The 16,777-nt window shown below is 37.2% G+C and overlaps 1 protein-coding gene across 1 annotated transcript; it reads right to left on the bottom strand.

The window, feature by feature from the left end:
• Positions 1-11,185: 11,185 nt before the first annotated feature.
• gpr26 (G protein-coupled receptor 26) lies at positions 11,186-16,549 on the bottom strand (the record flags this gene model as incomplete). Its single annotated transcript, XM_081394108.1, has 3 exons — positions 11,186-11,450; positions 13,053-13,166; positions 15,879-16,549. The coding sequence occupies 3 exons, from the start codon at positions 16,547-16,549 to the stop codon at positions 11,186-11,188; spliced, it is 1,050 nt and encodes a 349-aa protein (XP_081250234.1).
• Between the last annotated feature and the right edge of the window lie 228 nt (positions 16,550-16,777).

Here is a 16,777-nt window from a genome sequence, read left to right as displayed (position 1 = left end):
ATTGAAATGAACATGATTTCTTAATGTCTAGTGACACATCAGGGCCATTTTATGATTAATTGAAATAGATTTCTTACATACAGCTCCTTAACTTAAGGATGAAAAAAAAGTTAAGGATGAATGATATATCGGTGTCTCATTGGTAACTGACTGTTCATGCTTTTCATTTGTATTTTTTTATTGGTATCGGTCGATATTAGATAAATATTGGTCGATATTAGATTCAATTGTTCAAAATTTCTCTCTTACATTTAGAGCATCATCTAACGTTTAAATTAAACACTAATAGGCTATGTAATCTTAAATTTGTTTAACGTAATCTTTAGCAAATATTAAAAATGTATATCTGTTCATAGAGCATACTGCACATTTTAATGTTCTATTATATACTGTACGTATATAATGTAATAAATTAACTTAAGTAGTAGCCTAATGTTTTATTTTTAATTTGTTTAGACTTAATATTAATTCAACCATATAAATGAAAATAAGTACCAAACTTATATGCTTTAAGTTTTTTTTAAAACTTAGTATAAATCATGCCAGTTCAACCTAGCAATACATTTTATTGGAATAGTTTAAGTCGAGAAAGAAGTGCCATTGTTCATGTTATTGCCCCGATTCAGATTTTCCTTTCATTTTTCCCACTGTCTCTCCCGGTATCTCTTTCAGACTCTTCACAGTAGGGCTGCAACTAACGATTATTTTGATAATCGATTAATCGGACGATTATTTTTTCGATTAATCGGATAGGTTTTTAAAAAATTCAATTTGATTTTTGTTTATAACTACCGGTAAATAAAACCCTAAATCAGGGTATTTATGTGTAAAAGTGTACTTTAAAAAGTGCAAAAGCCACACATTGAGTTTATAATATAATCTTTAATTTTTACATTTTAAACCCCAAACACAAAAGTTTGTCCAGTTTTTAAACAGTAAAACTTCTTTAAATATCCAATATATATATAAACTAGGGCTGTCAATCGATTAAATTTTTTAATCACGATTAATCGCATATTGTCATGAGTTAACTCGCGATTAATCGCATTTAATCGCACATTTTTTTAATTGTTCTAAATGTACCTTAAATTAATACTTTTAAAGTTTGTAATACTCTAATCAACGTGGGCATGGATAAATATAGATGCTTTATGCAAATGTATGTTTTTTATTGAAACCATAGTCAATATAGAGCATAAGGACGAGACATGTTTCAAACGTCACAGATGTTTTTCAAAGAACTTGTTCATGTCTATTAGACACGTAGAAAGAACAAAAAAATGCCAGGTTACCATTACTTATCTTTCTTTGCACTGAGCAATTTACTAACACAAACATGTTTAGATTTTTGCATGACAGGGCAGCTCTTCTGAAAATACTAAATGTACATTTATTATTTATTAGCCTATTACATTGTAGTTTGTCTCTCTCTGTGCCCATTTTGATGAAGCTAAATTCTCAATAAAACTGTTTTCATTGGTATATTTTACTGTTTCTGTTGTCAAACAACGGAATGAATTTGAAATGGTGACTGAAACGCGACCCATTATGACATAACCAGCTCTCCCTTCCAAGACGTTAATCTGCACAAAAATTCTGATAATCGAGCCGTCGTCTGGTGAAATCAAATTCACATAAGATAAAGACAATATCTGTGCTCTGATTTCGGCTATACTTGTAAAATAGAGAAGCAACATAATATCTGTGCTTAACTGAGTTAAAAGCGCTGCTCCTCCGCGCGAGACGCAGAGAGAGAGAGAGAGAGCGAACGAGCGAGAGAGAGAGAGAGAGGCAGGCGCGCGTGCTGAGAGAGCACCAGCGGTACCGGTAGATTCTCAGAAACTAAATAAGGTTTGGGCGCTTTGTTGAAGGGAAAAAATCGCTAAAGGGGTCTGCAATGTCGCTAAGTTAGCAACACTGTGTATCTCCATTTCTCAAACTAGGGGTTGGGCCACGGGTCAAACAGAAAATACGCGCTGCGTTAATCGCACGTTAAAAAAATTAGTGCCGTTAATATGATTTTGCGTTAACGCGTCATTAACGCGCTAACTTTGACAGCCCTAATATAAACAAAACAAAATATTGAGTTGCGCTGCTCATATAAACTTCACATTTTGAAATTAGGACACAAACATGTTTGTAATAAGATATTAAGCAGCAGATTTTGAATTCCAATGTAGAATGCGATCTGTTATTTCTTGATAACAGACCGCTGCGAAGTATAACACACCAGAAAAACAGAGCGTTGCTATGGACGCAGGATTCCAACCGTAGAGACGGAACGGACTATTTTCTTTAGCGGAAGCAATACAATCATTTTTAAATCAATAAACTCCTTTTTAAATCAATATTTTGTGTAAAATAATTGATTTATTTGGTGGGTAGCCATGTAATAAGCGGGATTATCCCTTACATAGTAGACAAATGCTATAAAAAGAGAGCGGAATGGAGGTACGCAGCTGACAACAGGCTTGGTTAAAAGTACAGGAAAAATGATGTATTACTGCACAAGCATTCGCTGAAAACCACTGACTACAGTGACTAAAAAACAATATTTTACTGCTGCTGTTATTTAACTGCCTTTATATTTAGTGCTTCACTTTGTAAACACCATTTAATTTAATCTATTTCTGCGGTAGCGCTATTTTAATCCATCACTTATGTTGTGAGCAAACTGATTGCGCAACCTGATGCTCGATACAAAATAGATCTAGTGTGACTGTCCCGAAGATAGTAAACAAAGCTGTTTACACAGTAGCATTGAATTCAACTAGACTATACCATTTTCACATCTTCATATAATGAGAATATACAGTTTTTGCTTGCCGTGCTGATGTTTCTCTCCGATTACTCTCTGCCATTTCGCGTGACTGCATTGTCATGAAAGTGACGTCATCAGCAACGCTCCCCGTGACGTGAGCAGACCAACTAATCGACAATGACATTCGTTGACAACGATTTTCATAATCGATTATTATCGATTTTATCGATTAGTTGTTGCAGCCCTACTTCACAGTGGTTATTTCTCCAAGGATTTGGCCTAGTTCTTTAAGTAATAATCATTTTCATAAGCTATACCAGTTAAGTGGCCTGTGACAACTGTCAATTACACAGTTTTGAGGTCAAAACAGTAAAATATTTAACCGCAGTATTCCAGAGAGCCATGTAATAATGTTAGGTAGGCTAATAGTAATAGCAGATTTAGCTCTAGTTATACAGTAGATTGACAATACTCTAGTATTGATACCAGGAACACAAAAGCAAAATAGCTAATCTGTCGTCTTCAGTAACCGTTTACTGTGCTTAAAAAAATAATAATAATAATAAAAAAATCTGTTTAATCTCGTCTTGATTAAAAGATTGATCCACAAATTATCATGAAAATGTGAGCCTAGTCCCAGACTAAAATGCATGTTTGAGCTGTCTTAACTGAAAGCAACTTGAACTGACATATCTTAAGTCAGTGTCATTGTTTTGTCTCAAGATGCACACCAGTAATGTATTTTCTAAGGCACGTTAAAGCTAACTAAGGCCTACTCCTGGCTTAATGTAAGCCCTGTCTGTAAAACCAGGGGTAAATCTAAAACTACCGACCATAACCAAAGGCATTTTCAATTCCATTAATGAAAAAGAAAATACTGTAGCTTAGAAACTCACACTGAGTGTTGTTTGCTCTTGTTTGATAAATTGCTTGTGATGTTTCTTTTTTGTAAGTCGCTTTGGATAATCATGTCTGCTAAATGACTAAATATATAAATGTTATTACATATTGCCATCTTGAATAAAGTTATGTACTAGTGCTGCACGATTAATCATATCATAATCGCAATGTGAAGCTGCGATTATATGACGCAAAATGCTGCGATTTTAAATGAAATAATAAACAAATTAGGCCTGTTAACGCAATTAACGCAGCATCTGTTGATTTTTGTCATCCTTTGGCTAGTGATCCCGCTCTTATTCATCCAAATGCTTTTAAAGCAGTGATCTCAAACTCAATTCCTGGAGGGCCACAGCTCTGCACAGGGTTTTTAGGGTTTTTAGGGATTAGGGTTTTGCTCCAACCCTAATCAAACACACCTGATCCAGCTAATCAAGGTCTTCAGGATTACTAGAAACTCTCCTTGCAGGTGTGAGTTGGAGCTGGTTGGAGCTAAACTGTGCAGAGCTGTGGCCATCCAGGAATTGAGTTTGAGATCACTGTTTTAAAGCAACACTGGAACTTTTCCTTATCGGTCCCCCTACAGGTTGGAAGCAGAATTGTCCATTACCGCTGTCGTAAATCATTTAGCCTACCGCAGCCTACTATTGCGCGCACGCCCACTGTTTATCCAGCACCGGCTTTGGAATAAACGATGTCCACAGACAAGGTAGAGTATGATGCATGATTTTATGAAAGTATGATGTATTGCGACATCAGAAAAAAAAAAAAAAGACTATTGTAACGCTTGCCGTAAAGCAAGTCAAATTTGTAGTTTTCTTATGTCCCATTAGAACTTAAGAAACGCGACCCAATCTGGCAATCTTACATAGTGTGGTTATAGCAGATAAAGGACCGCAAAGCGGAGGCATAAGTGCCTTTCACCCTGTTATGACTTGATGAACAACTGAAACGATTTTGGATACATTATTTTAAGGTAAAAAATATTACATAGTGTTGCTTTAAACCATTCATGCGCGAAAAGACAAAAAAGAGCGTGCTGCCTGTGAATGTCCTGATTGTGACACATAGAAAGACTGGCGCTAGTACCGTGCGTGCGCACAAGGCAGCAGACGCCAGAATACAGTTCTCTTTCGCGCTTGAATGAACAATAACACACACATTTATGCCAAAATGTATTTTTGTTGAGTATCTTCATAACATAAGAGCAGTCTTATGATGAACGTAAAGAGTTCTGACTCGTGAGAGAATGAGGCGCATGTGAGATCCGCTTCTCTGTCAGTAGAGGCTGGTCTTAAAGGGACAGTAGTCATAGCTGCAGGAACATTTTTTTATCAGGGGGTGATGGGGGCGGGGCTTAATGGGTGGGGCTTGATATTGCGGGGCGGAGTATTTTAAACAAAATTCTAATATTAAACAGCCCAAACAAAAAGATGAACATACAAATGAATGAGAACAGAGTTATGTGAGAACTCTCAGAACTCATGATAAATTTTTAAAAAGCACTGCACACAAATCTGCATCTTACCTTTTGATACTCACTCAGGAGTGCCGGTTCACACAGAAAGCATAATCTTTCAAAGCGAAAACTCAAGACGTCAAACGCGGGCAGTGAAACGGGGGAGAAATGCAAGGTCTCGAGGCGCGTTTTCTTTGAACTTATTTTAACTTGAGTGCTGCGTTTTGAGAATGCATTGTCATGCGCGAGACGCAAGCGCAACAGTTAAACGCAGTGCGTTCACACTGAAAAACACGTACTGTGTGAACAGCCCCTAATGCCAAAGAACGCTTTAATCAAGACATCTATATTTATTTTTTTTCACATGCATTAAATGAGTGTCAAATCAGTTCTGAGATGCTGGTCCTCAACCAGTGTCACGTCACTCACTGCATGCAAGATCGGCTTCTGCCTTATGATATATTCATTTCTTTTAAAGTCATACAAATATTCAACAACATATAAAAATGAAATATCTTTATAATAATTTTATAAAGGTAGAAGGTGTTCTCAAAAAACATAGTCATGTCATCTTAAATTCCAATGTGAAACAGCTGTCGTCTGGGGGTGCTGCAGCACCCTCAGCACCCCTAGTTCCCGTGGCCATGTACACAGTAGCCACTAATTATCTCTGTCGTTAAAATTAATCAAAGAACAAAGGGAACAGAGAAAAACACACTACTTTTGTAGCTTTAAAAAAGGATTAGTCTATATATAATTTATGATTATATAGTTTGATAACTTTATTCAATTTATGTCCTACCTGTTAGACATATAAATAATTATAGGTGTTAGGAATAATAATAATTAGGAATTATAGGTGTTATCAATCATTTAGTTGTTGTTTTTAGTTTGAGAAATACACATTTCAGCATCTGTGTGTGCATTTTCCTTGAGAACCAAGCAAGTTGACTCATGAAACTATTTGTTTATTATATCGCAATCGCAATGTTGACCTCAATAATCGCAATATGACATTTTCCCCAAATCGTGCAGCCCTATTAGATACTAAATTAGCCCCGATGCTACCATTAACTTTTGTTGAACAGGATGTGGATTACAGTCTTGATGAAATAAGCTCTATAATATATTCTACACATAAAGGTCAACAGACAAACTCTCTTAAACATAGTCATTTAAGGACATACTTGTACAAACATTTAACTTCTTTTACACACCAAATCACACACACAAGCCCAAATTCCTAAATTACTATGATTCACTCCAAGACTCACCCACACAAACACAGCACTGAGAGCTCCAGGGACGTACGCAGTGAGCCCAATTAAAAACCGAGCAAGCGGATAGACAGAAAGAGAGAGAGGGGGGTAGAAAAGAAAAGGAAAACAGAGACCGCTGTCTGTTTGTTCTCTGATTTCCGCTCATGTACGGCACAGCTTCATAGCAGTACAACAGTGCAACTCATGAGAGAGAAACTCTTCAGAGACTTCAAAGACAATTCTGCACTAAATGCAACTATTTAGGGTCAAGCTGAAATGAAATGCATTGCCTCTGACACCACAATAAGCATTCCTCACAAAACAAAAAGGAATCGTTTTAAAGACTGATTTGTTTGGGGTTAACAAGGTCTTTTAGAAATTATTTATGAAATATAAGAAGAGTTGTTTTCGCTCACTGACTACTTCAAATCCCTGTCTGGTGCTTCCAGAAGATAATGCAGTGATGCTTTGTTCTCCTCATACAAACCAATCTTTGCTGTAATTGGTAAAATGTAATGGGGACCTGAACATGAGATAACTTGATACATCCTTTAAGGCTTTGAAACCATATATCCACATGATTTAAAAGTGATCAGTACAGACACAAACACACACACACACTGATGATAGATTGAGAACTATTGCTGTGAGCTATAATAATAATTTGTTACATTTATATAGCGCTTTTCTGGGTACTCAAATAGCTTTACATGGAAGAGGGAATCTCCTCAACCACCACCAGTGTGCAGCATCCACCTGGATGATGCGACGGCCGCCATATTGCGCCAGAACGCCCACCACACACCAGCTTACTGGTGGAGAGGAGACAGAGTGATGAAGCCAATCAGTATATGGGGATGATTAGGAGGCCATGATGGACAGAGGCCAAGGGGCAAATTTGGAGCTCCCTTAAGCCTTGTTTATACTTTCGCCTGGCTCCGCAGCGCGAGTCTCTGCTGCCTGAGTGCGCACCTCCGCAAACGGACGAGGCGTTTATACTCGACGCACTCGCCGTTGTACTATTCTGTGAAACGACAGAAGGCGACTCATGTAATTGTCCTCTTAACCATCAGGAATCAGCGGTGAGAAGAAGAAAGGCCAACATGTGACAATGTTTATTTTAGTACATCACCATCAATACCACACTTCAAAAAGAATCGTGTAAAATCCAGTAAACCCTGAGATTATTACTTGTGACATTAGAACAAAATATGTGGATATAAAAGCATGTATGTGTAGGCTATACAACTAAATTAACGATCTCTTAAATATTTTCTAATTTCACTAAACATTTCATTGTCATTTCAACAGTTTCATTTTATAAAACATGGACCTTTATTTTAATTAAAATGGCTTATGTCTGCTCTAGGCTCATTTTGTAAATGTAAGCAACTAATTTAAGACTCACAAACTGGGTGCCGGTGTGGTGAGATGTACATGCTCGGCCAGATTCGTCTCGAAGTTGTGCATCTTCGGATGCGGAGCCGCGTGCGCTGTTACAAAAAAAGCAGTGCACACCACCAAGCGAAATGGTGTCTTACGCACCCAAAGCGCACGACCACCCACACCGCAATGACGTAATTTTTGCTGCGCGTATGCAGAAAGTATAAACCTAGTCTTATAAATGAACAGAGTCAAAGGTACAGCTAGCCTAGTTTTTTGTGTTAAAGCTGCAACTTTTGGCACTCTAATAAACAGAACTCCATGCGTCTTGCGGAAGAACATTGTAGCCTGAGCTACTTCTGTTTATGTCTATGACAAATCACGCAGGTACTGAGCTACTCCGCAGTGGTATGACCTGAACCAGTCAAAAATATTCAGAATATAAACACTCATATTAGGTGTACCGTAGAGATTCAGGATAAGACATAAACACGGTTTGGAAAATGGATTCATGATGTACTTGATTATTATATAAATTTTGTAAATTTTAAACACAAAAAAAGTGACGTACTACAGCTTTAATGTCTAATATGATTGGACTAATGTGTAATATAAAGAGCTTGCAAAAAATTGTGATATAGTGGTGGTTTTCCATTAAACCATAATATCAATAGCTGATTGAATGGAAAATGTAATTTAATTTAATAAAACAAGCACACACACACACACGGATGATTGGGTGCTCACGAAACATTTGAGGTTCAAGTAAATGCACGGTTAAAGTAGTTCCAGGTAGATCTTGATCACATTACAGGTCTATATCACTCTGCCAAACATTTCAGTTATTTCAAAGGTCCTTACAGACTACAACAAAAGAACCAACACTCACAACTACACTGACCTAGCAAATAAATATAGTAAACAATAGGATAAAAACAACAAATTATTTCCATGTTCTTTACCACAAAATGATGTTTTTATGTACAGGAAGGAACACATACTCTCTTTCTCCCACTCAAACGTGCACACAGACATACAGTACGGACACCCATTCACACAGAAACGTGTAGTCAGTGCTGCTCTGAAGATTTTTTCAGTAAAATAGTTTAACAACCTAAAAGCCACATGACATTTCTCACTAGCGAGGTAATAACGGCGTTGTTCTTGGAGAAGATAAACTTAGTTTTGCTATTATTAGAGACGCTGCTGCCGAACACTGTTGAGACTGAGATACGCACAGTACTTGTGTAATTCACATACACTTGATCTCTCTCTCTCTCTTTCCGCTTCGCGTCGTGGCCATATTACCACCTTGGGTGTGCATTATAATTATTTTTCTAATAATTCAGCGGCCTGTTGTCAATTATTCCTTACATGCCTTTGTGGAGCAGTATTTATGGATCACTGAGAAATGGGCATGACATACTCGGCAGTGAAAAATAAATCCATAAAATTAAACAAACGCAGTATGAGAAAGAGAAGACCTGAGTAAGGATATAATCTGGGGGCGGTCGAGGCTGGATTCTGATGAATCTTTCTTTTGTTCTTGTTTGCATTGCAAGTGGGGGTGGTGATAATTACCTAGAATTCTTTAGTGGTCTCATTTTTTGCTGTTCTTTAATGTCTGCCTTCACACTCTCTACTTTTCGTTTTATCTTCCCTCTTTTCTTTTTTTTTCTCTGAACGTGCAATTACAGAGACTTCTTGACTCTTTCTCTCTCTATTGTGAGCTTTCTGAGCCGGAGCACGAGTGCAAAGCGCAAAGCTGTCTTCGTTTCAGCTGAACAGAGGAGGGATGAAATATGTTTTAAACAGTTTCAGAAAGTAATTGTCTCTCCCGCATTCCTTTCGTTCTCTCTCTCTTTCTTTCTCCTACTGTACTTTAGGATTGAACTTTCCATGTATTTCTCTTCCATTCGCAGACTGAGGGAAACTTGGAAGGCGAGGACTCTGTCGAAGACCAAATATACCAGTTATGCAGAGCACAAATCAGACTTTTTTGCTTATAATTAATTTCTTTTGTGTTTTCTGCTCTGCATAAATCTGTCAAACTACAAAAATCTCTTTTCAAATCCACTGTTTATTGTCATCAAAGTCACAAAGATATTTATGTAGCAAAATTTAAAACTACAATTTTTTTCTGTTTAACAAAAATAGACATGTTTCTTTCCTAAGGCTTTACATTCGCACAAAAGAAAAACATTTAAACATGTATTTTTATACAGAAACACCCTCAAAGTGTAATAATACTCCCACTTTCAAATATCACAGTCGCACACATACTCATACGTGCACGCTACAATAAATAAAACAATACAAATTTACTATAGAGTGACATTCAGATATAAATTACTCTGTAGAAATGATTTACTCCTTTAAAAATACAAAAATGTGTATGTATATATACATTAACAAAGAACAGCATTGTAAAACTCAAAAGGAAAATAGGGAAAGAAAACCTTTTCGTTCTTTTGCAAGTATTTTTTTTCCTTTATCTTGTTCCTGTATCTTGTGGCCACACAGAGAACGTTAATTAAATTCACATGACAGCAATGCAGGCACTTGCACAATATTTTCACACATAATTCTGAGAGGCAAGTTAGAAAAAGGACTGTTTATGCTGTCACAATTTAATCTAACATTTTTTTAAGTCCTTTAGGATTTCACACTCAAATATTTAATTTATCTCCTTTGTTTGTACCCTTTGGTTTACTCAACATTTCTCTACAATTCTCTGCTGAAATTAGCTTCTTAATTTCAGATAACTTCATATAAATTCAGTCTATAGAGGTTTCATTTTAAATAAATAATAAAATAAAATAAATAAAGGCACCGTAAGAACAGGTCTGCCAATTGCTTTGGGACTTCATATCTAAACCCTGAAGATACAATACATGCTACAAAAAAATCAAAGCCACATGCCATTGAGTTCCACTAAAACATCATCTAGAAAATACTGTTTCTTATTCTGTCTTTTGAAAAACTCCCAATGTTAGAAGTGATCTTCTGTTTTCTCACATTTGACCATGTTACTTAGTTGAAGTCAAAGCAGTCACCTATTCATTAGTCTAAACAGCACTTTATCACTAAACCATAAGAGACAAATCAGACCACGATAGGTAATAAGTCCAACGGATTCTCTTTGAATGTTGGTTAACTAGCAGCTCTCGTGGATTGCAGCTTTACAGTATAGTTTGACTTCAAAATGGATCGGAGAACGAAAGAGAAAGAGAAAAAATATTTTTCAAAAGAATCTCTTTTGCTACTTGAAACTCTTTTGCTACAGTTACATCTTGAATTCTTTTTGAGTTGAGAAATGCAGAGCCTGGTATCCCGCTGTCTTTTCTACTTTCATTCTTCTCTCTCCTTCCAGACTCGAAGCTCTACCTTTGTGATTGTTCATCTCTATAGCAACAGGAGACCTCAGTCTGTAGGTCTGGCTTCGACTTCCCCATCCTTTACGATTTCCTTAGCTCTCCCAATCTTTCCATTTTCCTGCTGATGCCTGGAGTTGTTCGGGGAACTGCGCTTCATGAGTCGATTGATTATGTCACTGCAGGTCTTCCGGTACTGGTGTCGCAGAAGAGAGTAGACGAAAGGGTCGCATGCAGCTTTGCTGTAAGCCAGACTTTTACACAGCACGCCCCAATATGGATTAAATGGCTCTGTCATAAACAGCTCCACAATCCTAAAGACATGACACAGATATGAGCAAGATATGGTGCAAAGTCCAAAGACCTGATATACCAGTTACCACATTTTCAGTCTTTTCTTTGCCTATAGAAGGTTATACATTTGTTTTGAAGAGGTAGTGAATGTAGAACAATTTCTGTTGTCAGTTTATGTGAGGGATATTTTGTGACCTGAAGGACACTAATGGTTGCTCTTAAAAATTGCTTTTGACAGGGGCTTTGAGGATGAAAACCTGCAGCAAGAGTCGGGGATACACAATACAGTTCATCCTTTCATCTTCTCTGAGCTCACCAAGGTTATGTAACATGCCAAGACAGGAGGCCCTTCTTCATTAAATCAGGTGGACATACATGACCAGTGACATTAGTACTAGAACTACAGGCTTCACACTTCAGAACTTGTTGGATGTTGTGGGGGAGACCCTTTTATATATAGCCTATTTATTAGGGCTGTCAAAATTAATGCATTCATGTTTTTGACTAATTTTTTCAGTTTAAAGCATTCAAAATATTTACCACAATTAACGCAGCATCCGTTTTTTTCCCGTCATTCTTTTGCTAGCGTTACATTTATATGATCACGCTCTTTTTCATGAAAATGCTTTTAAACCATTAAAACAAGACAAGTTAAATGTAATCTTAAAATGTAAAGAGTTGCGATAAAATGGGATCCGCGTTATTTGCGGCAGGTCTTAAAGTGACAGCAGCCTAATAAACCCTCTGCTGTCTGTCATTTAGGATAACCAAAGAACAAAAATATTAAAGAAAATCACTCGCTGCTCTTGACTGAATAACTTTGGTAGTTTTAATAAGGATTAGTCTGTATTTAATTTATAATTTATGCAGTGAAGGCTGTGAAGTGTTCAATAACTTTATTAAATTTATGTATATATCCTACCTGTTAGACCTACCTGAAAATCTTAAAGACCTGTTTACAAGGTTACATGGGTCAAACACAATGAAAACAATGACTCTTTGTGCATTTTGACGGGGCAAGTAAAAATCTGAACTGGTCTGACTGGGCCAATAGAAAAAACTGAGCCCTGATATATTGAAGGGCAGGTAAATGTGACATTTATTATAATGGGTTTATGTGAAAATTGTTTTAAGTTCACTTAAATTAAAAGTTGTATTTTTTAAAGCCTAATAAATGTTAAAATGTATAGCTTTCATAAAATGTGCGATTAATTAGTTAATTTTTTAATCGATTGACAGCACAAAAATATATAATATAATTATTTTTCATTTATATTGTGATGCAACATGTTTAAATGATTATTTTACTGCTTTTGATTTAACTGACTTTTTCACTTTTGTTTTAAATACACATTGTTCCTCATACCTACAAGAATTATTATCACAAAGGTCAAAAATATTAAGGAATGTCCAGTAACAAACTGTAATTTTTTTTTTTTTTTACAAATTCCACGGTCAACCTTAAACAATACACAGTGTCCTCCAGCTTTTGAGTATTAAATCAAGAATGCAGTTAATTACATTCAAAGATCTCAACCTGGCCAACACATTAAAACTATAAGAGCATGACTGCACAGATGCTGAGTCTCTAGGAGCCCAGGGAAGAAAAGCAGGTGGCTCACCTAGTGATGACATAAGGGGTGAAACAGACAACGAAGGTTCCGATGAATGTACTAATTTTGCGTGTAGCTCTCTGTCTCCTCCTTTTTTGCTCCTCCAGACAGCGTTGACGAACACTGGACAAAAGATATGACCTCCATTTAGATGATTTCTCTCTCTGTATTATGCTTTTTTTGCATGTGAGATGAGCACATTAGACTGACTTTTATACAGCTTCAAATAGATGTTATTTAATACTGTATTTATGGACCGGATGAACATACATACTTCACCACTGACAACATCAGGAACCTTCTGTCAAAACATTATAGAGCCAGTTGTTTGCCCAAACTGTTTCAGTGAATCATTGAAATGCCAGATTGACTTTGTCACACCTGCAATGGATTATTTAACACATGCTCACATGGACAGTTTTGTTACACAGAAGTGCGGTGTTTTGTTGATTGATATACCAGTCTATAAAAAGCTAGCTTTTTTTTTTTTTCATGAATCCCAAACGAGCCAACAGCTGGGAGTCATTTTCCTTTCAATTTGCATGTGTGGAGTGCTCTGAATCTGATACATCCCCTGCTTGAACTCTAGATGTGCTCATTACATGTGTTGTGTAGGACTATTATAATTTGTCATTGTTGGTTAATAAGTTATTGTGGTCGACACATTGCCATTGAAAGTCATCCGGTGCTCTGGGCAATGAGATGATGATCTGCACTCTCTGACAAGCACAAATGTCTCTTGATATTTCTTGGCACACGAGAGAGGTGTGTTTACGTCAGCCACTAACTTTTTTCAGCCTCGTTATTTGGTAGATGTGCCACATTGTAGGGGTGTAACAGTACACAAAACTGACAGTTCGGTACGTACCTCGGTTTTGACATCACAGTTCGGTACAGCAGGGCGAGAGGAAAATTGCTTTTTTTTATTAAACAGTAGTTTACTGAACAAATTGAGTCTCTGTCTTTAAATGAAGTTAGTTATAATTAAAAGTTTCTTAAGGATATAAAAAATAATCCTTGCTAATGCTATAAACTATATAGGGAGCACTTACTTGCACATTACTATAATATTATATAATATTCAAAGTTAACAACCAAGCCAAAACTATTTGCTTATTCAGTTGCTATTTATTTTTAGATATAATAATCAACACTCAAATAACAAATTGTATGCAAACATATAAACTGCACATAAGGCATTTTTTTTTTGCATTAATTTATACATTTAATTATATGTTTTTACTCCAATTCATTGTTGAAATATAATCATTACACACTGGCTGTCATTTTCATAACAGATATTTTAAACATACATTAAATAATCAAGACATCACTAACAGGTTAAGTAAAATATGAATATATAGGCTAATACAGACAGTGCATATATTTAGCGAAAGAGTTCATTTCTCTAGCTGACTAACAAGCTGTGGACACTGAATGACTTTCCTGAGGTAAATGTAATGCTACGTGGGATACTGTTTTCAAGCTGTAGTTTTAATTACTGATGTCTTTTCACCGTTGAAACACCGATTGAGCGATTACATGAGATATAATACCTTTCAGTAAGTTGTACTGTATCTTTCAGCATACCTTCAGATGTTCATTCATGTTTATTAGGAAGAGATGATCGCGTTTACTCACGCTGCTGCTTGAACTGAGGCATATAGTGATCTGTCACGCCACAGGAGCGTCAAAACGGCATTTATTGTTTGAATTTCTCGATAAAATGGACATCATTTGAAAAATGACACTTTGTTTCTTATTTAAAGTAACAAAACGCGGAGCTTATTGCTATTTTTGGTAGTTAATGGTGTTGGTTTATGGCGGTGAGGCTACAACGCTGCATTGGTCTTGTACACATAAGACATGAAAATTCGTGGGATGAATACGTGTACCGTTACACACCTAATATTATTTAATCAAATGTCAAGGAAGAAAAATTTGTTTTGTCACATAAGGTAAAGTGAGGTCAACCTAAACAATGAGTTTGGGCTGGGCGTGGCGCGTTCGGTACGCGATATGTACGGTGTATCCTATGGGTGTATCGCGGTTTTTCGGCTCGGTTTGAATATCGTTACACCCCTACCACATTGTATTAAGATTACTCTTTGATTGATTTAAAAGAAGATACTTTGTATGTATTATGTCATTGCACCAGTTACATTTGTGACAGAATTTAGTTTGAGGGGTCCAGTAAGAGTCTACTGTGAATAGTCACATGACCTGAGCTGTTTAATTCCATTTTAATCAATTATAATATGATGCCCTTTTCAAAGATTAATCCAATCGCAAATAAATCACAGGGCACGTATAAAGTGCCAGTTGTTTGATTCAGTGGCATATCCAAAAAGTAAAATACATGTGTTCACTTAGTTGAGAACAATTATATAGGATTCAGCATGTTTGGTCCGGTGGACCAAAGCGGTGGTGCTGAAACTCTAAAGAGTTTCTCTGGGTTTTATTTAAACTTGAGTACTGAATAACTGATTTGTGCAAACTCTTAAAATCGAAATTTAAAAATGAAAAATTAAATTGATAGATTTAAAGTATATCACACACACACAAAAAAGCTTTTTTTGTAATTGGTTATGTACATGCTTGGGTTTTGTTTCATTTTATGTTATTTGTTTAGTGTATAATGCTAAACACAATGCTTATTACTGACTGATTTTTTTGCATTGGACACTTTTAGTGCCTGTAAAATGGGCCATCACTAAAATTCTTGTATCATTGTCATTGTATTTCTACGAAAAAGTTCTGGCAACCACTCCTGCCAGTTTATTTATTTATAAATCTCTTAACTGTAAAAATCTGAATATTCGACATCATTCTTACCTCGGGTGAATGTCCACTAGCAATAAGAGCGTTTGCATGGTGATTACGTCTATGCGCTTGCAGTGAAAGCGCGCTACTTTGAGCACTTTCAGGTACGTGACGCAGAGAACCACTGACACCAGCAGGAACGTGAGCGTGTGAAGCACCAGCGTGTAAATCGTGAACTGCGTCTTGGCATGGAGCGCCCTGCCGTTACACAGCGTGCAGGAAGCGTACAGTTGATGGTAGCCCACCCAGGAGAGGCACGCGGCAACCACAGAGAAGGACAAGGAGTGCACCCACGTGTAAGCCAGAGCGAGCACAGCGTCCCGGTGTCGGATCCTGGAATGATAACTCAGAGGGAACACCACAGCAACCCACCGATCGATGCTGAGCGCAGCCATACTCAGCATGGAGTTGGTGGTCAGGAAAGTGTCCAGAAACCCGACCACCTGACAGAAAACGTGTCCTCCGGGATGTGCATTACTCAAAACCCCGAAAAGTGTCAGCGGCATACTGGAGGCGGACAAAAGCAGGTCGCAGAACGTCAGGTTGAGTATAAACAACCCAGGAACCTGCTTGCGAATTTCGGCATTGTACAGAAAGCAGATCAGCACCAGCACGTTGGACAGCAGCGACACTACGATGATCACGACGAGAAAGAAAGAGAGCGCGAGCTCTGCGGTGTGCATGGTGTTCCCCGCTCTTAAAGCCTCCAACTTTGAACCGCAACTCTAGGACAGTTCATGACGGGGAACAAAATTGTATCAGTACAACTTGTAGATCCCCGGACGTGATATCCAGCGGTGCACGGGTGGTCGATGCACGGCTCTCCATGACTCTGACCTCCGTTTATTCCTCGAAGAGTTGGCATAATCCATCCGAGCAGTTGGATCGCGAAATCTGTAGACTGGACATGT

This window comes from Scardinius erythrophthalmus (assembly GCF_964197995.2).
Source record: "Scardinius erythrophthalmus genome assembly, chromosome: 19".
NCBI classification, from domain to species: domain Eukaryota; kingdom Metazoa; phylum Chordata; class Actinopteri; order Cypriniformes; family Leuciscidae; genus Scardinius; species Scardinius erythrophthalmus.
Note: the sequence above shows the minus strand (reverse complement) of the source record. Positions and strands in the feature narration are given on the sequence as shown.